This window comes from Cupressus sempervirens, chromosome 8 (genome assembly GCF_028749045.1).
Source record: "Cupressus sempervirens isolate cs-2001-9-10 chromosome 8, ASM2874904v1, whole genome shotgun sequence".
Classification (NCBI taxonomy): domain Eukaryota; kingdom Viridiplantae; phylum Streptophyta; class Pinopsida; order Cupressales; family Cupressaceae; genus Cupressus; species Cupressus sempervirens.
This window is the reverse complement of record NC_143125.1, coordinates 848,700,284-848,726,695: the sequence shown is the minus strand read 5'-3', so window position 1 is coordinate 848,726,695 and position 26,412 is coordinate 848,700,284. Positions and strand designations below refer to the sequence as shown.

The window sequence follows — 26,412 nt, the reverse complement described above, 5'->3', positions numbered from 1 at the left end:
AAATATAATATGACCTATTTTGAAGACAAAATATGACTTGCTTCTCAAACCAAATAGACAACGGAAATTTCATTTCTTTACAAAAATGTTTCACAACCAAGTTTAAAGAGACTACGTACTTTGGCTAATGAAAAAAAAAATTGTTCTTATTACAATGTATTTGAAGTACATAAAATATTCTATTGTATACAAATTTATTTGAAGATGTTTGAAGTTGTAGATGGTTTATTGCGAAAAAAATTATATTTTACAAATAGATTTTCAGATAGTAAACAATTATAATAAAGAAATAAAATAAAACAAAATCTTAGTAAAAAAGAAAGATAAAATAAAATAAGATCTTAGTAAAAAAGAATGAAAAAATATTATAATAATTAATAGATGATGGATAGAGTTATTTTGAGAGATGATATTTTTAATCAAATAACAATAATAGATGAAAATTATTTTCAAAGATGATACTTTCAATCAATGTCAAAGATGCATACATTTAGTTCTTTACATATTGTACTCTAATATAACAAAATAAAATAAATTATTTCATTATATTCCAATTAAAATGCACTCAAAACACTTTATTTTCATTGGTCAAATATAATTATGATCTCTCTTTTATCTTCTTTCATCTAACAAAAACATCTATATGTAATTTTTATACATAAAGATAGATAAACCACCTCCCATTTAAGAGGTCTGAGATTCAAATCTACTCCAACTTTATTATGAGAAAAGAAAATAAATACATACTTTAACAACTATACAACTCAGCAGCTGTAACATCTATAGACCTTTTAAAAACCATGGAAAAGAAGAAGCCAGCTAAAACATCTAGTCGACCTCTTCAATCTTGGGATACTTTAACAACTATACAACCCAACATCTGCAACATCTATAGACCTTAAGAAAACTACGAGAATGACAAAGCCAGCTAGAACATCTAGTCGACTTCCTCAATCTTGGGACCCCCAGCAGCGGACCCTCCTCTGGGAGGAGAATCATAACCAGCAGCACCAGCACCGGCACCAGCAGCCCCCTCAGCCCCGCCATAGATTTTAGCAATGATGGGATTACAGATCCCCTCAAGCTCCTTCTGCTTATCTTCAAACTCATCCACCTCAGCCAGCTGATTCTGATCAAGCCAGCTGAGCACATCACCCACTGCCTTCTCTATCTTCTCCTTCTCCCCTGCCCCCAACTTGGACCCAATCTTGTCATCCCTGACAGTGTTGCGCATGTTGTAGGCGTAGTTCTCAAGGGAGTTCTTGGCGTCCACCTTTCTCTTGATCTCCTCGTCCTGGGCCTTGTACTGCTCCGCATCCCTCACCATTCTCTCGATCTCCTCTTTGCTCAGCCGCCCCTTGTCGTTGGTGATGGTGATCTTGTTCTTCACTCCTGCCGTCTTGTCCTCTGCCGACACGTTCAGGATGCCGTTGGCGTCTATGTCGAATGTTACGTTTATCTGTGGGACGCCCCGCGGGGCTGGTGGGATTCCGCTTAGCTCGAATTTGCCCAGTAGATTGTTGTCCTTTGTTCTCGCCCGCTCTCCCTCGTACACCTGTACAACAACATCGGATTGAAACATGTCAGTTTGTTTTAGGAAATTTGAGAGTTTGCGGACAATTCTGACATGAAATTTGAAGCAAAAACTTGCTCAACACACTGGATTGTTGATGTATGGACCAATTTTATTGATGTATGAGCAGATGGACCAAATTGGATCTGACCAAATTCTCCTCCACCCTTCACTACTACTACTGAGACCCTTTACTACTATTGATGTAAAGAAGATTTGAGAGCATGTAAATTAAGAGAACGCTGCTTATACATTATATTTCGTAAAGAAAATTTGGGAGAGTGCAAATTGAGAGAACACTGCTGATACATTATATTTATTTCAGGTAAGGAGGAGCAATGTCATAAATTTCTTAAATCCAAAGACCAACATTTGTGGCCACCTTTAAACATCATATATTAAATGAAAAATTAAGTTTGAAAAAATAAGTCAACTTTAACATTTAGCATAGGAATAATTAAGCATAGAAATCAAATCTGAGTATATTATTTAAGCCATCCAGAAATCTGCTGATGCATAGGAGCAAGTGATTGATATATGGAACCAAATGGGTCTAATTGAATGACCAAAATGATGAAAATCTGATGATATATAAAACAAATTAATTGGATGACCAAAATGACGAAAATCTGGTGATATATAAAAGATATATAAAAGAAATTAATTGATGTATGGAAAAAAAGGTAGCCCTGAAAATGGAACAAATGGGCTGAATTGGATGGCCAAGACCTAGCAAAAATTCACTGATATATGGGACTAAAAAATAAAATAAAAAATGATGTATGACCAAATGGAGACCAAAATCTACAAAAATCCGCTTCAGACAAATCAATTGATGTATGGAACAAATGGGCTGAATTGGGAAAAAAAAATCTCCAAAGAATATATTAATTAATATATTAACAAACTGATTGATAGATAGAAAAAATAAAAAATTGTACAGAATTACCCTACTACTGCACTTATAATTAAAGCGAAAACTCATGTACGAAAGGGCAAAGTATGGAACAAAAGGGTAATGTATGAGATAAATTGATTAATATATGAAATAAATCAACTGACATATGAAAGAATTGGGCAGCATTGAATGATCAAAACAGCCCTTCCCCAGCCACTGCACTTAAACCAAGAAAATTGACTCACAGATGTAATCTATTTATTTATTTTTGGGAGAAAAATGAAACTTTTTATACAATTCTGAAAGGAAAATATGTTAAAAGATCGCTGATACTATCATTTTCTGAAATATGGGATAAATCGATGGATTTACGCAGCAAATAGGTTCAAATGGATGACCAAAATTTTGGAGACATCCTAGATTTTGCTCACGTATGGGACCAATTAATTGATATATACAGATTCTGCTCATATATGGGATCAGTTGATTAATGTATGGCCCAAATGAATTTGAACTGGATGAGCAAATTCTTATAAAATATATTCATGTAGTGATGTTTGGACTGAATTGGAGACCAGAACCTCCCAAAACCTGCAGATGTATGGGGACAAATCCGTTGGTGTACGGAACAAATGAGCTGAATTTGATGACCAAAAATCCCTTAAAGAAGTTTGTTAATATATGAGACAATCTGATTAATATATGAAACAAATTGATATGTGAAACAACTCGATAGAATCGGATGATTAAAAGCCCCTACTTATCTGCTACTGCACTTAAAATTGATTGACAAATAAACATTTGGGCTCCTCTCCTCCAACACACTAAGTTTTGAGTCATGATTATGGACATGTAGAACGAAGTTAGTCTTGATTTTAGATATGTAGGACAACTGGAACAAATTGATGACCGCAATATGCTAATGTAATTGAAAAAATGAATCATAGATGAAACAAATCTATTGATATCTGGACACTTAAAATTGAGTAATATTGAATGACCTCAATCCCCCTACAATAAAATTCGATTGAGATATGAACTGGACAGAATAGAATGACCAAAATCCTCTACTTCCCTGCCATTGTACTTAAATCAATTGATTAATTGGATAGAGTTGAATGACCAAAATCCCCACTCCCCTGCTACTGAGCAAAGAGTTGAACGACCAAAACCCCATACTCCCCTCCTATTGCGCTTAAAACTAATTCACATATGAGCCAATTGGGCAGAAATTGGATGGATCAGAATCTCCTCTCCTGCTACTAGTCTTGATTCTAGATATATTGAACAAAAGGTACAGATTGATGGCCAAAGTCCCCTCCTTCCTGCCACTGATTTATTGATTGATTTCCCGAAAGTTTCAAAAATATTTTGTTTATCACTTGGAAATTTCAATATGCTATATTATAAATGATAATCTAGACACTTAATTCATTAGAAAAATAAAGGAAAGGAAGCGAAGAACAAACCTGGATAAGCACTCCCGGCTGATTGTCAGAGTAAGTAGAGAAGATCTGTTCTTTCTTGGTAGGAATGGTGGTATTCCGGGGAATTAAAACAGTCATAACTCCTCCAGCGGTCTCAAGGCCGAGACTCAATGGAGTGACATCAAGAAGCAACAGGTCCTGCACTTTCTGGTCTCCTTCTCCAGTTAAGATAGCAGCCTGCACAGCAGCACCATAGGCCACTGCCTCATCAGGGTTGATGCTCTTGCAGAGCTCCTTCCCGTTGAAGAAATCTTGGAGCAGCTGCTGTACTTTGGGAATGCGGGTGGATCCACCAACAAGAACAACTTCCCTAATTTGACCCTTGTCCAGCTTCGCATCTCTCAGACATTTCTCCACCGGTTCCATGCACCTCCTGAATAGATCCATGTTCAGCTCCTCGAATCTGCATTACTCAATACAAATTAAATTAATTAGTAAACCAATTTTATTCTTGTAACTGGTTCTTAGCCAAAATGTGTGCTGTCAAAGAAGACAGGCCACTGGTTTTTGACAGTGATTAGTGATTAAAAAACCATACCAAAGGTGCGTATCATAAATCAGTTTTTTTTACTTCAGATTTACAAAAATATTATGATTTTTTTTACAAATTTATTGTATTTTGTACCATAAATCATGCAGATCATGAAGAATTTATGTTGAAAATTTGATAAAAATCTGCTATATTTCCTAAATTTCAAAAATTGATCGATAACACATTTATAAAAAAATTTAACATATACAAAAACAAATTAATTCTTCTCACTAAAAAAGAATAAACTACTTTTTATAACCTTAAAATATATTAGAAATAATAATAATATTTTTAACACTTCCATATTAAAAAAGAAAAAAAGAATAATTATATAATAAAATGATAATAAGTAAGACCCTTTCGCATACAAAAGGAAAGAAAATAAAACAATGCCAAATTAGTTCAATAGACATACTACTCCAAAAAATATCAAATAAATGAAAACTTTCCAAATAATAGTGGTGCAAGGGTCATCAAGTGAAATAATAAATAAAGTAGGGGTCATCAAATGAAATAATAAATAAAGTACTTTCACTTCTAACAAAATGGTTAGAAAAAAGAATGACAGTAATGGAATACTTCAAATACAGTTGATGGAGGGGTAGTTGTCACTCTCCACTCTTCTATTCAGGAATATAACGATTGGAAGAAAAATTAAATAACATTAGACTTAACAAGTGTGTGCATATTTTGAACCTTGCCCTATTCAAACTCTAATGTACAAATCCAACTCTTTCAAATTCTAACTTATGATTTTTTATCTATCCATATTTGTAAGGGAGAGCTAAATGACCACAATCAACCTCTTCCCTTTTAATGCATGAAGATTGGACCACCATTAAAAAGCATCCTCCACATCCTCCTCTTTCTCTTATTTGGATTTGGACAAACAAGAAAATTGACTGAAAGAAACTATTAGATGAGTATAAACTTGTTGAAAGGAAAGCTCAAGGCCAAACATCCTCCTCCTTCACTCTATGAAAATTGTGTTGTGTTCCTCTTCCCTCCATGTAATTTGTGTTGTGTTCCTCTACAACTTCTAGAACAATTTTATTCATCATAAACCACTTTTTATTACAATTATTATCCTAACATTCTTGTATTTATAGTCTTATTTTATATTATAAACTATCCTTGTTTTACCTAATATGATTTTTATTGTCTTGTTTTACATTATAAATTATTCTTATTCTGCATTATAAACTATTCTTATATAATTTTTTATTGTCTTATTTTGCATTATAAACTATAACATATTCACCTCTAACTTGATTTTTAATTATAAGAAAAAAAAGAAACTTGATTTTTTATTATAAAAAAAAAATTAAAAAAATGAAATGACTAAACCCTCATTCACATGGAGGATTGGATAAGGTAGAAAAGAAGAAGAGGATTAGAATGGGTTGTGGTTGCTTGCGACTTGGTCTACTCTTCCGTATATTCTGAGAACATTATTATTATTTATTTTACCTTTATTCAATAAAAAAAAGATATTTTTATAATCCATAATACCAATACCAATTCCAATACCAATGAGTCTACATATGGTGACAACTTAGATCTACCCACACTCTCTATAAACACCTATGATACTAATTTAACTTTCCCAACTTGAGAGCTTCTCTATAAACACCTATGATACTAATTTAACTTCCCTAACTTGAAAGCTTCTCTATAAACACCTATGATACTAATTTAACTCTCTATAAACACCTATGATACTAATTTAACTTTCCCAACTTGAGAGCTTCTCTATAAACACCTATGATACTAATTTAACTTCCCTAACTTGAAAGCTTCTCTATAAACACCTATGATACTAATTTAACTTCCCTAACTTGAAAGCTCTCTTGTAAAAATTGAAAATAGAACTTAAAACTACCTAACTTTCCTAATTTGAAAGGATAAATTCTTTACAATTTTGACCACCCTTTCAACAATTTAAATATACCTTTAACCCTTAACTTCTGACAAAACAAGATACAAATTCTCCACAAACTTAAAATACAAATTCTCTACACTAGGTAAATAACCTGTCATATAAAGTATACAACTTCCTAGATTGTAAACTACATATCATATTAGGAACTTCTCGGTACTAAGACCCTCAGGAAGGAGGAGTTCGTATCCCCAGAATAAATGAACTGAAAAGAGGAAAAAAACCAACGAAAATTTGCAGAGAGAAGGAGAAGAAAAGAGACGCACCTGGCTCTGGTAATGGTAGAATAGAAATCAACCCCCTCATACAGGGAATCAATCTCAATAGTCGTCTGAGCGGTCGACGACAGCGCCCTCTTCGCCCTCTCACAAGCCGTCCTCAACCTCCTGAGCGCCCTGGCATTCCCACTGATATCCTTCTTATACTTCCTCCTAAACTCCTGCACGAAATGATTCACCATCCTATTATCAAAATCCTCCCCACCCAGATGCGTATCTCCAGCAGTTGCCTTCACCTCAAAAATCCCCTCTTCAATCGCCAGAATCGAAACATCAAAAGTCCCCCCACCAAGATCGAATATCAATATGTTCTTCTCCGTAGAAGAAGTCCCCTTCTTATCAAGCCCATAAGCAATGGCGGCAGCCGTTGGTTCATTGATGATCCTCAAAACATTCAGCCCCGAAATGAGCCCGGCATCTTTTGTAGCCTGCCTCTGAGAATCATTGAAATAAGCAGGAACAGTGACAACCGCATTTTTCACGGTCTGCCCAAGAAAAGCCTCTGCAATTTCCTTCATCTTTACCAACACCATGGATGAAATCTCTTCGGGTGAAAAATGCTTCTTCTCCCCTTTGTAAGAGACTTCAATCATGGGCTTATCTCCTGCGCCTGGAACTACCTTGAATGGCCAGTGTTTCATGTCGGCTTGCACTGATGCGTCGTTGAATCGACGCCCGATCAGTCTCTTTGCGTCGAATACGGTGTTCGTCGGATTCATAGCGACTTGATTCTTCGCAGCATCGCCGATCAATCTCTCCGTGTCTGTGAATGCTACGTACGATGGAGTCGTTCGATTCCCTTGATCATTCGGGATGATCTCGACTCGATCGTGCTGCCATACTCCCACGCAGCTGTATGTCGTCCCGAGATCGATTCCCACGGCTTTCCCCTCCGCTTTGCCAGCCATGATTGCTCACTTCAAGCTCTTACAGAAATTGGGCAGTGAACAGGGGAAAGAAACAGAGCACCAAAAACAGGGGAAACTGGGTGAAAAAACACTACAGAAAACAGGGGAAATTGGGAGAAAAAACTACGGAAAACAGGGGAATTAAGACTGAAAGAGAACTATACACAAATTGGGTATTTGCAGAGCAGGGAAAACAGGGGAAAGAAACGGATCGTCAGATTGAGACAAAACTATGAGCAGATTGAGTAATCTAAACAGCACGAAAAACAAGGGAAAGAAATGAGTTGTGCAAGATTCGCATGAAAACTACAGCTTATTGGTGTTCAATTGTGCTGTTCTTGAATTCGGTGTATGGATTGGTGGGTGGGAAGATTGGAATTTGGGGTTCTTTATAGGCAGAATGTGGATTGCTTTATGTGGATTGCTTTTGGTGCAGGATGAGGAGATTTCTGGGGAGTTCTAGAGTGGGCTACAATGGCGGTGAAGTTTCTAGCTTAGGATTAGGAAGAGGGTGTCCACGTGCGGAACGCATTATGAATAATCTAGGGACTTCTCCGGACATTTGGATCTCGGATGTTCGTCGGCCTGTCGCTTTGCATTCACAGAATTTATAGTAGGTGTGTTGGCAGTGGAGAATTTGATGACCACATCTAAGTATTTAAAAATATTTTTTGTTCCATTCTAAATACGGAATTTTTTTTTAAAATTTTCTTTAAGAGCAGGTGAAGGTAAAAATGAATTTATTTTGTCTTTGTGTAAGGTTCTTATAAGAGATGAGATTATGATGATACTTAGGAGTGAAGTAGGGAATGAAATTGATAGGAATGATTGAATATTTTATTTTTTTTGGGGTCAGATTAACAATATATCAAAGATATAGTCTTGTTGAATAAGTTTCTATATTATAAGAGATGAGATTGAGATAGCGTTTGTACGAAGTTGCAAAATGAATATTCTTTGAAGTGTTGTAAGTCTAAAGATTTGTGCCCATCTATCAAATTGTTGAATTCTTTGTTGATGATAAAATCCCCATAAAAACAAGGACACAAAATGTCTAGTTCCTGTCGATGCACCTATTGTTATTGTGTTATTTTATTTTTGCAATTGTTTTTGGTTTAATGTAGCAGTTTGAATTAAACTCTAGTGTGGGATGTTTTAGCTATTAGTATTCAGATAGTGTGAAAATATGTGTATAATTTGATTTTTAGATCTATTTTATAATTATTATAAATAAATTATATGTCAAATTTATTAAGATTGATATTTAATTAAATTCATTTTAATTAAATAGTCCATTGTCCACATATAGTTTAATTTTATAATGTAACAATAATATCAATTGCAATACTTGTACTGTAATTGAAGAATAATTATCGTAAAAAATTTGATTAAGTTAATTATAACTTTTTAAAAAAGATACTTAGTAGAAAAGATAATATGTATTATAATTAAATTCTTCAAAAAATGTTATAACTTACTTGATGATCAATTTATCTTTTCTCTAAACACAATAAACATAATTGAAAAAATCAAGAAAATACCAACTTGAATGAAAAACCAAATACTTTAACTATACTATTAATGAGTCATTTCAGTTTTATTAATCATAGCTTAAGGAAAAAACTATTGCAAAACACAGGTGGTGAGGTGGACTAAGCAAGCCATGTTCATATTAAAAGCATTGATTTTATGATTCTGTCATGCAGTTGAGGGCCGTAGAGGAAAGGGAGGAAGCTTGCATGCTATAGGATCCTTCTTCACATAACAAAAATAACAGGGATCATAATCAACATTATGTTTAATGCCATCTGTTACATTACAATCACATAATTCAAGTTATTTGAGATGTATAATGTGTAAATCTTCAACTAAAAAATCACATATCATTGATCACATACCCAATGTTGATGTTGAGGATATGATTCTTTTGCTAGATTAGACAATTAAATAATCATTGAAACAATTGGCTCATAACATGGTCAGAGAATACTAGTTGTCTACATTGAAAAGAATGATTCTACATTCAAGTGAACAAGGGGAATTGCATGTATGTAGTAGACTTAAGTAATAAGATAAATAATTACTATCACTTCTCAAGTTCGTCAACATGTAGTTGTGTTTGTGGAAAAAGCTTCTAAGATTCTTCAACATTTTATCATTTCAAGTAATATTTGATGCTACCATTGCTTCATGACCCCAGTGTGTCTGTTTCTCTCTTGACCACTTCCTCTGCACTCATTAGCATAAGAGCAATTTTCTCTTAGAAAAGAGCATTGCCACCTATGGTTGAATTTATTTCTCATGACTATTGTTCCTTTTAGTGGAGGACCTTATACTCTTTTATGAAGTCAGTTATCATTGATACCTGAGGAAATATATGAAAGGTATATGTTGGTTGGAACTTGGAAAAGATTGGTCCCATGTAGATTGTAACAAATTTGTAATTTACATTAAGAATTATAGAGCATTAGGATTTTTAAGAGACTGAACAAACTGAAATGCTCATGTCCAGGTTAAAGAATGCTTTTAGTTTTCATTAGGAATCATTTTAAGAAAAAAATGGTTAAATTGAGAAAGTCCGAAACCAAAAAAAGTATATATTATATTGGAATATTAATTGAGGAATAAGTTTTTGGATATCATTACAACTTAAATAATAACATGTTTAAATGTGTTATACATTTTGTGAAAACACTATATTGGTACCAAGTACAATTATGCTATAAAATATTGGAATTTTCATCATCTCTGTAAGTCTTTAATGTTTCCACACTAGGGCAAATGTGTAATATTATTAAGTAATGTTCCATGGGAATGTGTCCTAGAGAGTCTAAGTGAAGTTGTTCATTTCCTGAGAAGTTGAGGACTTTGAGGTGATCTCCAATTTTTAGCAGTGGACAACCTGCTCTATTTGTTGCATAAAAACATAAGACACAACTTTTAAATTTAATAAGAATAATGATGCTACAAATCTTAAAAGCTAAGAAGGCAGACTGTCATTGCAAATAGGACATCGCTTCTATCTTTTAAATTTCAGTTGCTTTTAGTTTGTATCAATTTTTAATATGTCACTTGGCCATAACCAAAATTTGTGAATATTTTTTGCACGGTTATAATCTAAAGAAAAACTATTATTAAGAGAACTAGACCTAGCTTTACTTATCTACAACATAATCATGGCTGCACCAAAAACACCTCTTATGAGATTGGATTGGTTATTAATCAATTAATTATAATGAGATCAAAGAAGACAAGAGATGCAGTTGTAATCCTAAATTAGACTTTCAAGGACTTCAATGCTTTCAAGCAAACATTCTAAACACTATTTCTCTTTTTCAATTGATATTATGTGTTTATGTGTTGAAGGATTTTTTTTTGTGTTGTTGATTTATGTTTATGCAAGCGTGTCATGGCACCACTGTAGGATCCTATTTAAAACATCGAGAGAAAGTTGCCTGCGAAGCTCTTCTCAGGCTTCTTTCTTCCATCTGCTCTTCATCACATCATTCTCTCACAAACATTTCTATGTTTAAGCCAAATTTGTTTGCTCTCTCTCAAAATTTTTCTGTGAAGCATTGTTCTTTATTTCTAATGGCATCTTCATCTAGCAACATCAGTAGTTTTGATGTAGTAATCCCATCTGCTTCTACATTTGTTGCATCCTTTTGTTAATAAGCTTTCCTTTTTTGGATCCTTGCAGATCATTGTTGTGTAAATAAGTATTTACTTATTACACTTACTTAAGTTTACTTAGGTTAATGCATTATTTAATTATTTTTGCATTATTTTATTATTTTATTTAGGTGAGACACTTAGGAGTTTGTGTACTCTCATGAGTTACACAACTCTAACTATGCACATGGTGTCTACAACATAGGAGTTTGCATCATTCACTGAGTTGTCTCGTAGACAACATAGTTATCCGCACTCCTAATTTAGCACATGTCGTCTACACCACTGATTTGTGTGCTACACCATTGTAGGCTTATCCTCACATCATCACACTTAATTCCGTGCTTAATGGAGGATAACCCATATCCGGTGGACATGTGCCTGGTTGTATGACTTATCATGATGCTGACTTCTATGCATTCTAGAAGCTCTCCTGAGGCCTTTATATATAGGCACTCCTAGTGTACTTTGAAGTGGGATATGGAATGAATATCGTCATTCTGATCATACTCTCTCTATTTGGTCTACTGTGTGCTTATGTTTGAGTTCCTTGGTCTTGGGTGAATTTTGGCCTAAGCCAAATTCTTACAATCATAATATGTCAACCAATGTAAGAACAATTGTGCCAAAGGAGGAGGAAAAAGATTTCCTTAGCTGTAAAGCATTTCTTGGTAGAATGATCTCCCCAATTTACTATAACTTGTATAATAAATTTGAATGGCTTCTATTGAATATTTGTTAGGAAAGAGGCATCCAAAAGCAAGTTAGGGAGGTAATAATTCTTAAACCAATGTAACAAAGGAAAAGGGAAATTTTTAAAAATTCAAGATAAAAAGTGAAAAGTGTGTTCCCTAAAATTTTAGTTATAATTCCCATCTTTGTCCACAACGATAGAATGCCCCTGCCATCTGCTCATACTTTACATTTCAAATACAAATATATAATTTTTTCTTTGTGCACATAAAGATAATAGAACTCATAATTTTACATGAGAACATAACTCATTATTTACACTCCAAATCAAAATGATGAGAAGGGAACTAATCATGTACATAAAATAAAATGCCCATTTCTTGGATATCAAAAATATCTTTGAACAAAGTAATGGGAAAAATAAAAAATTCGAGCCTAATTTTTAAAAAAATACATTCGTTGTGCATATAAAAAGAATGGAATTCATAATTTACATTCCAAATATAGATTTGATTTGCTGGACACTAAAGAGATATATGAGCAGGGAGAAATAAAGAATTTCAAGCCTCATTACCTACAGAAAGAGAATTTCAAAGTCTAAAGGAAAAACACTTGTTGTTTCAACAAAATAATGCACCCTGCAGTCTCACTAAATGGGGCTTCGAACTTGGCCAATTAGTACCAATAGGAACAAGCTTCAATAGAGCTCTCAGCTTGGGCCTCAATGTAGTGGACATGGCTTCAAGTTGAGAAAATGAAGATTAAACCCTAGCCGTTTAGCCAAGCTTTTGCCTAAGCATCTGGAAGGTGAAATTATGGACCTTCTCGCATCATTGGATCCTAAAACAGAAACCCACGGTCACCAGAAGGATCTACAAATCCCTTGATGCCATGGGATTGAAAGTGTTTATGGACAAACTAGAGCTCAAGTATGCTGATTTATTTCCAAAGGCTTTAGAAGAAGTCATGGCTAGTGCTACAATTTGTATAGCCATATTTTCTATAATCCATAATAATGTATATTTATAGTAAAGAAGAAGTTCAAAACATAGAGTACTTAAATATATAAAGGATAATTTTAACTTTGTAATCTATTAGCAAGAGCTGGAGTGTTTGACAGTTACCACAGCGTCTTTATAATTGACAGGCCAACAAAGCTTCTTTATGGTTCATTCAAGAGAATAGAGATTTTCATATCATAATATATAGATATTGAAAAATACTACAATATAGCAAGTGGGAGCTAGTCATATTATCTAGATGGAATTGATATTGCCAATATATCAGTGCACTGTACCAATCCCCTAATCCCCTACTGCCGGGGTCCTGAAGTGTTTCACAGTTATCTCAATGTCTTTACAATTGACAGAGAATAATAAAGCTTATTTATGGTTCATTCAGAACAAGACAGATTTGCATTTCATTACACACACACACACACACACACACACACACACACATACATATATTGAAAACTACTATGTTATAGTAGGTGGCAGCTAATGATATTATCCAGGTGAAATTGATGTTGCCAATATATCAGTGCACTATACTAATCCTCTACTATTTGGTTGCCTCTTGTAGTGTTTTGAATGTTATAGTTGTGGTTAGTTTTTGATAAAAAAAGAACAACATTCGTTATTGAACAATGCATTATTTTTCTATCACTACTAAACTATAGGTTTTAACCTATTACCTCTTCTGCTTGCTCACGATCTTGTAGGAGAGTGGCATGAGTGACAACGTTGTTTTGGGTGAGGGTGTAGTTTCCTTTCAATGATATTTCATGGAGGCAGAAGATTACCTTGGATTTGTTTTGCAGGTACTCTTCATATTTAATGTTTGCAATTACAAGTATCAATTGTTGAATTATTCGTTGATTTAGCGAACAATATATTGTCTGCCTGCTTACAGTGCTGAGCATCATTTTTAGTTGGATCTTATGTTCATAAGCAACATCTTTGTCACATTCATGCAGTGGCTAAATCCATTTTTGAGAATACCAAAACCATCAAACTTGTAGTTGCATTGTGTGCAGAACATAGTGAAAGGATTTGAGAAAGGATTGATGACCCTCCATATGGCATAGACTTGTTCAAAATTTGTCATTGTCATGAGTTTTAAAATAAATAAATTATTCAATGAAATGAAACCTGTATCAATTATTCTTCTTACCTGATATGTCTTCTATAATTCATTCAACATTTGAACAGTTATGGTATCATTTAATTTGCAAATGTATATAGAGGATCATGTGCAGAATGTATTTTTTTGTCTTGTTTTGTGACAATGTTCTAAAAGAGAAGTGCAGGAGTCTCATTTCGCTTCAACTATGCATCTACTGCAATGTAGTGGTGAGCAAGGGATGGATGTATTTCAAGCTGCATGACTGTCTCAATGTTAGCTAGTGGGAAGTTTTGAAATAGATATTTTCAACTATTTTGTATAAAATTTATTGTTTATTTAAAAACATTAAAATAATATAAAGTGAAATAATGACCTGTGCCTTTTCCTCTTGGGCATGCCCATCTTTGAGCTCAAATGTTGCTAGTGTCCCTATTTTCTTTGCTCCAACAATGCCAATTGGATAGTCATTAGGATTGTTTAGAAGTTGGCTTATTGTAGAACTAAGTATGAATTTGTATTCATTGCAAATATGGGGAATTGTTTCAACTGTGGTTATATCTTTGATGACAATAATACAATCACAATCTCCATGATCATAGTCTAATTTGGCTGCAAGATCAAATTTGGTAATCCGTATGCCCATCCCTGCGATGAATTTGTCTTCATATTGCTGTACCAAAGCATCTCTGACATTGATTGTAATTTTCATCTCTACTTTTATATTTGTCACATTAACGCAGAGCACTTCACACATCTTATTCACCTTGTCAAGTGTAACTCTGTAGACAACTAAAACATCACCTTCAAATATATTGCCACCTTTCCTTTCATTGAGCTCCTCAATTGAAATAATAGGAATTGTTTTCACCTTGGACCTATAGGTGGAGAAACAATTTTCAGTGTAGTTACAATTGATCAGTCAAATTATCTATCAAAGTAGAAGTATTAAGATAATTACCTTTTGACAATTTGGTCTTGTTTCAATTGAGTGGTTTTTCCTACTCTTTTGGGCGCTTCCACTTTTCCTTGAGCATTTGTTGTGTTGAGTTCTTGCATATTGTTTGCTTCCATTGGTGCCTACAAACTAACGAACAATTATTGTAAACCTATAGTTTATCATTGTCTAAGATATGGAGGAGTTCTGTTCTTTGTGAATTAGTAATTTTTACTAGAAATATTGTCCTCAAGAAGCAGTAATAGTTTTCATTCTTCAAAAAGTAATTTTTTTTTTACATGATTTGTTATGCATTATTGTTTGAAGTGGGTAGTTGTCATTTGTTGGATGGATTTTAAGTATTGTTGAGAGGTGATCAGTCCAATATGCTTTCGATTTGTAAATATAGCATATGTTTGTCGTAAAGTTGGACCAAATGTGGTCAATAAGTGAATAATCAATGTTGTTTGCATGGTTAGAGAGGAATTTAAGGATGTGGTTTTGCATGTAATTGTTGAGGCTTCTTTTTTGTTTGGTCATTGTTTGCATATTTGTATTGAAATCTCCTACTATATACAATGTGTTCTTGGGGTCAATGTTATTGAGTACGTAATTTAGAGAAGATTGTATCTCATTCATATCACAATTTGGCTTCGCATATAAATTTGTAATATTGATTGCATGGTTAAAGTTTGCTATTGTCATTGTCACTGTTTCTACATTTTGTGTAATGTGTTTGTGGATTTTGGTTGCCCTTAGTTCCTTTCTTGTTAGAGTTAGTAAACCATGAATTCCATGAATATAGAAGTAGTTGTATTTCTTTGTGAAAGAGTTAGGCTCTTTCATTTTTGCATTCACTTCCTGTAAGCATAAAATATTGGAAGACATTATATCAAAGTCACTTGAAAGGTCAAATAAATGTGCATGGTATCCATGAGTGTTTAATAATGTAATTGTTAAGTGCATTAATGATTTTGGGCATTTATGATTTTGTTGAAGTTTCCATTGGACAATTGTATTTAGGCGTTCAATTTCTACAGTTATTTTGTGCTTGATTTTGAAATTTTTGTGTGGCAAAGGCTTCACCAAGTATAATTGTTCAATTGTTCTCGTTCTTGACAGTGCTGTATATGTCAGGCCGTGGTGTTTAACTCCTGTTGGATCAAAAGCAAGCTTGTCCATTGTTAGGCCTTGAGATTGGTGGATGGTACATGCATAGACAACTTGTATTGAGAATTGTTTTCATATTGTTATTTTTTTGTTTGTTGAAATTTTAAGAATTGGTCTTGTAATACGTAATATTGGTACCCAATCTTATTCAATTTTATCATTGTAATATGCAATATACTTTGTCCTTTGTTTGTGACCTATGTTTACATCATTGAATTTGATCCATACAATGTCATTCTCATCAATTGTACTATATAATTTGAAAATGCCATCAGAGCCATTGACAATACCATCTTGCATGTTGTAATTGCCTAAGTATATTTCTATGAGGACTCCTTCCTTCATGTGTATTTCAGTTGGAAGTGTTGTTGTGTGGGAATATATCTGTATCACATTGTATTGTTCTTCGAATTCATCGATAACTCTCAATGTGATGGTTTGACCAGGCATGGTTGCTAAGATTTTGTTATTATGTCTATCTACATCTAATCTCCTAAAGAACATGAATGGAAGGGTTGGATCATTTGGTATGGCTTGTACGCAATGCTCATTAAGGTATTGGATGTCTTCAGTTGTTTGTTTACCTATACGGATTATATTTAGAATAAGAATGAATGTGGCATCTTTTTGTCGCATTGTGGTTGTCAAAGAGTAACACTTTATATAGTCTTTCCAAAAATTTTAGGGCATTAATTCTTGAGAGGTTGGTCTGCTTTCGAAAAAATTGGAATCTAGAACCGGTAAAGCTTGGTATAGATCACCACAAAAGATTGTGTCTAAACCTCCAAAGAAAGCAATAGGTTTTAACATGATGTCACATAGATGTAAGTCGATGTATCGTAAGAAAGTTGATCTTACCAAGGATATCTCATCTCTAAGTGGAACTCGTAATTGGTAGTAGTGCTTACACATTTTTTCTAGTATATCACTATTTAAAGGGATGAATTCAAACTTGTTGAACGGTATGTGTAATGCTGAATGTATTGTGACACCACCAATGTTATAGGCTATTTTTCCTGTATATGCTGCAATCAATCCTTTAGGTTTTTTAGGGTCATTGTTAATGTCGTTATTGTAAAGATGGATGAGCGCATGGTAAATTGCCTTTATAGTAAATATTTTGCTTGTGCTAGCACCTCCTGTTAGGAAGAGATGCATTGGTGTGGTTATATTTTTTTGTTTTCTCATTATGATGTCTTTAACTATTGTTTGTTGTTTGCAATTAAGCATTCAATGTATTTTTGAAGTATTCAAGGTCATCCATGATCTCAGGTTGTTTTCCTATCTCAAATCCAACAGGTGGAAATGTACGTATGTTTTTACATGATTGTATTGGAATGTCTTTAGATATATCGTATTCTTCAATTATTTGTCATTTTTTTCTAAATTTGATTTCTCAGTGATCCAATCTTTTGAATGTAGTTCATTATCCTCTATTTCTATGTCTCCCCATGAAGTGCTGATTTTGTAGCAGAATTTTGCACGATTTTTTTGGACAACTTCCTAATGTTGTGCGTATGCTAATTTCAATGAGTTGAATTTATGTAATATTGTTTGAACATTTGTCTAAAATGAAACATATAGGAGGATTTGTTCTTGGTAATAGTTCTCTGGATCAATATGCATGTTGTAATTCATAAAACAAATAATTGCAATTTTTTTTCTTTTCATTTTAGAATGATGATTATCTTTTCTATATTGTGAAACATATTCAATAAATCTTATGTTCCATAGAGTTTTAGATCATTCAACATATTACTGTCGTAGGGACTTCACCATTACATCTTCTGATTCATCTAGCTAATCACTCAATTCTTTTGCATATTTTAGCACAAAAATGCGATCATTGTTAGTTCTTGTATGAATGAATATGCACCTTTGAGAAATTTGATTTAGTGGCATTGAGAGGAATAAATGTGTTGCTTGTTGTGTAGACATCTGTTGCAATTTAAGTAAAGCATTTCCAAGTTTTCTTATCATGTGCAGTGCATCTATATTATTTCTCTGATGGTCATCTTGTATTCGTTTGAATGAATTTGTCATTGATTTGTCAACTTTTTTCATATATGAACTACAATACATAGCTACAACATATGCATTAAGTACGAATTGTGCATTTGTACTTGCTTTCCACAGTGGTGGTATTTTCTTTGCAAAGCTGTTGTTCCATATTTCAGATGGTGTTGGACTTAAAAATAGAATATGCTTATGTAATGCAGATCTTATTGCATTTATGTACTCATATTCTATTAAGTGCAACTCATTGATAAACATCTCATATGTCCATTAGCTATCATAATTTTCTTTTTCTAGTATTGTGAATATGTGTTTTGCATTTGTAGAATTCAACTCACTACTTTCCGATAGAGGTTCTAGTATTAGTGTTTGTCGAAAGGGAGGAATGAGAAAGTTATATTGACATGCTTTTTTGTAGATTTTTTGCATTGTTTTGTATGGTGATGTTTTTGTAATTTTGCAAGAGAAGGTTCTAAGTGCTTTGTACAACACGTTAAGTATGTATCCACAAAGGTTATTGTCTTGATATTGCTTTCTCTCCCATAGATTGGTGCATTGTCTACCCAAACTAACAGATGATCATGTTCATTACCCCTGTTTCAAAATTCTGTTATTGAGAAGAAATTGATTATTTTTCCAAAGAATGAAATGTCATTGGTTATTAGATTTCGCATAGAATTCATTCATTATTGATAGTTAGGGTGGTTATGTCATTGTTACAGTGCAAATTTGGTACAGAGTTGCCTATCTTTGTTTGATGTACTTTGTGTAGGGAAAGTAGAGTGTTAGTTAATGGTTCCCAATTTTGTTTTGCACTTGTAAACGTAAGGAAACAAGTAGGAGGTCCTAATTGTCATATCATAGCAAAAACATTCTTTTTTAGTTGCTGGCATTAGTCTAGAGATATTCGTATTCTTTTGAAATCAACATAACTAATGTTTGATTTCAAAATCTTTTCCAAGTTAGGCTTCTTCTTCACATCTCTTGCAATTAGTTTTCTACCTTTCAATTGACCTTTTCTAATTCTTACCCACACTGTTGATAGCACTTGGTGTATGAGTATCTTAATTTCTTTGATTTTTTTTTGTTAGGTGGACTACAAAATTACGATTAGAGTTTAGAAGTTCCCATTGTGCCACTTTTTGATAACTTGATTGTTCTAAGATATGACTATTCTGTGGCTGCCCAAAAAATAGTGTAGGAAAATTCATTTCCTTTGCATGTTTATCTCTGAATATTCCTATTAGATAAGATTCTTGAGCAGGTGATATTTCAATAATTTTGTCCTGCATGTTTCGAATGCTTGTTGAATCTATAAATATTAATGTTTTTGATGGGTAGAAATTATCACCATCACTTTCTTCATTTGAATCAGATGGCGTGGTTTTCATTGAAGTTTCATTTTCTTCTCATTGTTGTAGTAATTTCAACCATGTATCATTGATTTTGACATTTTCTGATCGATACAATGTTGTTTGCACCAATTCAAGAAGAGATTGCATTATAATATTAGGTCTTACCATTCCTTTCTGAAAGGCACTCTTATATTCAAGTCATTACTTAAGAGAGACTGCAATTGTTGATGTGTTATTCAATGATACAGGCAAATCTACAGGCACATTTATGATAGATCTAGTTAGGCCTAGATCTGATCTTCTGTGTGCTAATTCCCATATTTGTGCAAAAAAAATTCTCAGGGACATTAGCCTTTCTTCTAATTGACTTAACACTTTGACATGCTCAAAAGGACTATTTGTTCAAATATTTTCTGGTCTTGCAAACTTTGGTAGAGTTGACTTCAATGATTTATCACAAGTTTTGCATATGTTGGCACTATCATCCGGGTAATTACGTTTGGTCAGTACTATGTATGTGTCTATTTTCATTCTTCTCACATACTTATATGTTTTCTAAATTGTAAAGTTTGACAAATTGGACAGTTATATTTTGGGGTGTCTTGTATTTCAAGTTCATATTTTTCTATTGTTGTCTTCTTTGTTCTTGTTTTATTTCTTTTTATACTATGATTTGTTCTTGATATGGGTAGTGCATTAGTATTGCATTTTTGTTCAATACTATATAAAGTAGCTTTCCTAGAATCTACATATCCTATTTTATTGGTTATCATTTTAGTTCGATTTTTTTTTTTTTTTTTTCTAAGAGATGGGGGAAACCTTTCCCAAACAATATTTATAACTTCTCCTTGTTCGTAGTTGTCAATCTTAGTTTGTTGTTGATGTTGGATTAGATGCAAATTTTTCGAGATCGCCATATCTGTTGAAGGGTTCTCTTGTTCATGCAAATTACAAATTTGGCATTTGACTCCATCTAATTCTAGTAGAGGTTCAAAATGGCCACTAAGAGGATTTGTGTCATGAAATAATATATGATATGGTTTTCTGTTTAATGAATAATTGAAGTCTAGGTATTGTTTTCTTGTTTTTAGGGAGATAATACTTATATGGATATTTAACCACTTAGAAAGCTAGTGAATACATAATATGTCTCCCCATAAAGTAGTTTCCTAATTTTTGTTTTGTTCCATTGTAGACAAAAACATTCTTCGCAAGTAAGAGGTTTTGTCATTGACATTGTGGAGATCTTTTATGATCGTAGGGTGGAGCTCATGATTATATGCATGTATTGCTTCGAGATCTTCTCTTTCAAAGCACGTTGAAAAATAGTCAATTGTACCACGTTGTAGTTGATTCAAAGATATCGTAAAATTCAAGAGTGTCAAATAAGCAATCGCCAACATTGTATTTGAATTTTTGCAATCTATGCAGTCCTTGCTTTGCCAACTCAACATCAATATTGGAAGTTTGATTTTGAATACTCATTCTATGATATGAAATTTTGTTGAATACAATTTGTTATTGAAGAATTTTCCTTCTAATTATGAAAATGAACTACATGCAAATGAGAACAATCTTCAAATTTCTAACCAATTCTTTACCTTTTACATATATGTTTCATCCTACATGAAGCACACATTCATTGAAATTAGTTGACATCAAAATTTGTGTGTTGCACATTTCAATTAGTGCAACTCAAAGAATTTAACAATATAATTCAAATTGTGCTTTGTTAAAACTAAATTGTAGGTAGATTTGAAAAAGGAAAAATGATTTATGATATTCCATGGTTATTAACCTCTTCATAATACAAAACATATTTATATATATCTACAACCATTGTTATAGAGGTAGAGGAACTCAAAGTCTAGTTCTTAGGAGAATGCTTGAAGATTGCTAGGTATGTGCACATATCTTTGAATACACAAGAATTTCAAAATGGAAACATACATCCACGTACATCTTTTAAGAGTGTTTTCTCAATATTAATTATGATATCCTCAATTTTAGATAACTTGCACTTTAAAATACCAATTTCTACAGATATCTGTTCATGAAGATCAACACTATCTACTCGATGGAGATTTCCATATGTCAGGCATCTTGCTTTTTTTTCCATTGAGTTTAGAAAATTGTGTCTATAGTTGACTATTTCATCTGTATTGCACAAACTAATGTCAAAGTTGGTTGGATTTGAATGTACTAGCAGACTAGTCAGTTCTAAATAGAGGATGGCTTTTTCATTGGACTTGTTCATGATCTCATTCCCTACAATACAATTTCAAGAAGTATAATTAGATAAGTTCTCTATTTACTCTCATTATATAAGGAAATTAAAATGGTAAAAGAACATACCACTCTGTCCCTGTATTTATGTATATTGGAGGTCTTTAGCTTTCAATATTCCTACTGCCCTTTGCAACAAATTTGAATGTCCACCATTACCATTTTCTACCAAGTTTGGTTTCCTTTCAACATTTAAATGGATATTTGAAGTATTATAGAACTCGTATAAAGGTTCTCTAGTATCATTTCCAAGTGAGATTACATAACTATGTCGTCTAGCAATCCTGATGGTGTAAGCATAAATGGTGGAATAGAGGTAGTTCCATATTGGTTGGGTAGAATTGTGGAAGATTCAGAAGGTTTAGTGACTTGGGCTAGAGAGCGATTTCCAATTCTATTATCAAATGGGATATTATCTAGGGATGACATTTCTGAGACTAAAGCATCAAGGATATTACCCAATATTGCATATTTAGTACTTTCCTTTTTCTCTTCATCCATGGAGGTTTGACAAAGAGGCCTTGTTGTAATTAATGCCTCATTTTTGAGTACTAGACCATTTTATTCTCCCACTAATTTAGCATAATAGTTGATGCACTCTGGCATGCCTTTCATGGAAAGTGTTACTGTGTTGTATGCAATTGCAGCCTCCTTTGCAGTTTCAAATGTTCCAAGCCATTGACTGCATTTAGTTTTTGGGTTTCTTATCTCTATAGCATAGCGACCCCAAGGACATTTTCTGACACCTTTATACCTCCTATGCTTCAAAAATTTCCCACATTTGGTGGAGATCAATTTAATTTGATCAAAATTGGATGTGTCTTCATTCTCCAAATCAATAATTGTTTTTCATGTCAAACTAGCCATTGTTATAGTTGCCTATGTAGAGGGTGTGAACAATGTCAAAAGAAAACATAAACAAAATTCATGAAAGAGTAAAAAATTAGTAGATTGAAACCTTTATATGAGAATTGTATGAAGAAGAATACAAAAAAATTTATAATGTTGTGGTTATTTTGGCTTTACTTTAACTTTAAATCATATTCAAAGACTATTTTGTGTACCAACATTAAGGCTAACTATGGTTTATTATGCACCAATATTTAGAAAAAAAGTAAATAAAATAGTTCAATCATGGTGGACGAAGAGCTCAAACAATTCAACCTAATGATATTAGGACACTTGAGACATTGTTCATTTAAAAATGTATATTAGGAATGAGAATTATAAGATATTGTAACTAGTAAAGAAAGTGTTTCTATGACTACTATCAATAATTTCAAGAACTTTAACATTATGTTCATCTTGAAAATTAAATTACTTCACCCATTGTTTATAATATCATTCATAAAAAATAGGAGGCTCAAATTCTATACCTCCTTCTACCTTATTCTATTTGACATTGCATACTCTACATATATTTCTCAATCATGTACAAAGACACATAGAATATTATTACATTTGATGCCAATAGAAGAAGGAAAAGAGGTGTTTCTTTGACTGTTAAAAAGAGCACCAACATAATTGACATCTCTACAAGTATGAATATTTCTGGTAAGGACATGGTTCTCTCATAGACCACCACAAAGATCCTCAGTTAGGGAATTCTTTGTATATGCAACCGTCACCTTTCTATAGCACAATTATGTCTTTACAATAGGTCCACCCTGCCACAAGAATATATGAACCATATGTTACAAAATGTCAATTGCTTTATGTATATTTGACCATAGCAGTATAACTAAGTAACCATGATCTTGAAATATTGTAGTATGTAGAGGTTTAAAAGGCATACAAATTGAGATTGGAGTAGTAGTTGTTAGGTAGGTAGAAAGGAAGCCTGAATGAACTTCATGGACATTGAAAGTTGCTTCAGGTATACTTCTAATGTAAAACCACTATTGTACTAACTATCTAACATTATGTACAATGAAAAATATTCATTACTCATCAAACAATTAGATGCAACCATTACAAAGCATGTGCACATTACATTTTCTTCCCAAAGGTGGACAATGTGGTTCTTTTGAAGAAGAAGTGTGCAATAAGAGATATGCATTTCTATGTTAGTTTTAGTGAACCAATGATTCTTCATTGTAGTAGCACTAGGCTTCTACAATATAACCATTGTACACATATTGATTGCTTTACAAAATTTTACAACTGACTGTTGCATACCATATAAACCTAATATATGGTAACAAAAGCTGGGCGACATGTAGTCATTGATATAGCAATAAATGCCTTACAATTTTACTATTTTCTAACAATTTGTTATATTTTATAATATTTCCATGTAAATAGTTCACATCACATGCATAGTTCAAATTCAACTTGCAATTTATCCCCAACCAGGGTATGTAATAATAGCTCAAAATTTTGGAATTGTGTGAGTGGAAACGTGTTGAATGCTCCTCCGTTCAATGCTTGTAAACAATGTAAGAAATGGAAGAGGCCATTATGACTATGGACAAGGATTCATATAAGATTTTTATGGATAGAAATAAGAATAGGTTTCCTATGAGGGAAATATTGAAAGTTTCCTAAGTATGATTTAAACAATTAGTTGGAATAGTTGTTTGTATTTAATATTGTATGACAATAATTGTATGGTTTACATAATATAAGCAACATTCTCAATCCACTAGATTATTCTTTTTCAATTAATACATTTCAAACATATTATATAAAAAACATATCCTGTTAAACTTTATTTATTATGCATGCCATTCTATCCATTACTTTACAAAAGTAATAGCTATAAAATCAATGAATTTTGCATTTATATCAAATGTAAACATTACACATTTAGAAATAATTATTTTCATAAATAATATTAAATGATTGAAGTAAATACACAAATGAGAGTTCAAAAGTGACCATTTTAGATGGAAACATACCTAATCGTTCTAATTTGTACATGCACTTGAAGATATTGAATGTTTCTGACAAGCCTAGCACATTTGGTAAAAGAAAAATATAATTAATCATACTAGATTCAACTACATAAAAATTTCAATATGTAAAAGAAATGCCTATATTACGAGTGTAGTACATTAAATTTATGATGCAATGGACATGTCAATTAAGTTGTCTAATTGTAATGTTCTAGATGTAAAAGTAGTTTCCTAAAATATTTTTGATGAATTTAATTTTTGTATATGAAGAACACATTAAATTTCAATTCTTTTGTTGCTTATTTTGACATTCACCATTTACCATCATTGTGAAAAATATTAGACATCAAGAATTTACTATATATTTTGAAATTCGAACAAGAAAGGTGTAATTCATTAATTGAACATGCTCAAATGTATATAGATATAATTTTTTTTCAATTTCATATCCTATGTAATACATACATATAAGCATGATGATAACATGTGTGGCAACCACTCGTTGCAAACTTTGTTAAATTCTATGGAACTAAGTAGTACTGGTTATTGTCAACGAGCAAGTGCTTTGTCCAAAAGATCTAATTGGACTAGGAGAAATATGCACTTGTAGGAATATGATTGCATTGCAGACATCTAATATTCTCATAGCATCATGTTCTAAGAACTTGCACCAGTGAGCATGCAATGCATGATCTACAATGACTTTAAATTTAGACTTGATTGCAATTTTTATAGAATTATACACACAAGTTGTCATAGGACATAAACTTAAAGATTCAAGCGAGAACAAGCCACCTATAAGGGCATAACTCATCTCTATAACATATGCCTCAATGTATGTATCATAGTCTTCAACAAGCTTGAAGTAAGGCTTGACATATGCATTTGCTAATTGCTTCACAAATTTTGTAACTTTGAAAAGGTCCATGCAATTGGTGAGGAATTTGAAACAATGTCTACATAATGTATTGACCCTGACCTATTCTGCAAGAATTCTTCACTGAGAACATTGTGCAAAGATTTCTCAACATTTGAACACTCAATTACAAACACATTTTCCAAATGTGTAGTTTCAGTTGCAATGTTAATTGAAAAATCCCATTGGGGACTTGGGCTTGGAATAAAATTTCGGTCACACATTCTGACAAGGTCAAATCTGCCAGAATTTGCTAAAAAATTAGATAAGAGCAAATGTTATTCATGAAATCTACTAATGTAAGACAAACCAATGTACAAATAGATGGGTACACATTTAGTTATGACTAAAATTTACTATTTCAACTGGGAATTATTATTTGAGGAAAGAAATGATTCATATCTACCATTTGTCCAATGGTAATAACTATATATGAATGTCAACCACCCTTGCCATCTAATATAAGTGTAATTTTACATTTCTATGTATTGTTAATAGTTTTTATATTCAATAAAAACCTTTTTCTTAACAACAATACAATAGACCTACATTGTACTTGTTATGTTATGTGAGTTAGTTTCATAAATTAAAGAATAGATATTTAGATTTAATTTTATAGTTTTACTATTATTTTCTCATTATTATAACTACAAATTAAGTTGGCTCAAAGTCTTAAGATAAAATTAAAAACTATAGATTTCATAATAATATTTATTTTGGGTAAAAATTTC

At 32.7% G+C, this 26,412-nt stretch overlaps 1 protein-coding gene across 1 annotated transcript; it reads right to left on the bottom strand.

The window, feature by feature from the left end:
* Window positions 1-694: 694 nt before the first annotated feature.
* Window positions 695-8,081, bottom strand: LOC149545077 (heat shock 70 kDa protein-like). Its single transcript, XM_089795573.1, has 3 exons — window positions 6,696-8,081; window positions 3,941-4,361; window positions 695-1,555 (listed from the first exon to the last, which is right to left on the bottom strand). Exons 1-3 carry the CDS (start codon window positions 7,613-7,615, stop codon window positions 938-940), a joined length of 1,959 nt encoding a protein of 652 aa, XP_089651699.1. The 5' UTR covers window positions 7,616-8,081; the 3' UTR covers window positions 695-937.
* Between the last annotated feature and the right edge of the window lie 18,331 nt (window positions 8,082-26,412).

What these genes read in the sequence shown, in the direction of transcription:
- LOC149545077 (XM_089795573.1), bottom strand. Translation starts at nt 7,615, where the DNA reads ATGGCTGGCAAAGCGGAGGGGAAAGCCGTGGGAATCGATCTCGGGACG. An exon ending in TCTACCATTACCAGAGCCAG is followed by an intron (nt 4,362 to 6,695) that starts GTGCGTCTCTTT and finishes TGAGTAATGCAG; the next exon opens with ATTCGAGGAGCTGAACATGG. An exon ending in AGCCGGGAGTGCTTATCCAG is followed by an intron (nt 1,556 to 3,940) that starts GTTTGTTCTTCG and finishes GTTGTTGTACAG; the next exon opens with GTGTACGAGGGAGAGCGGGC.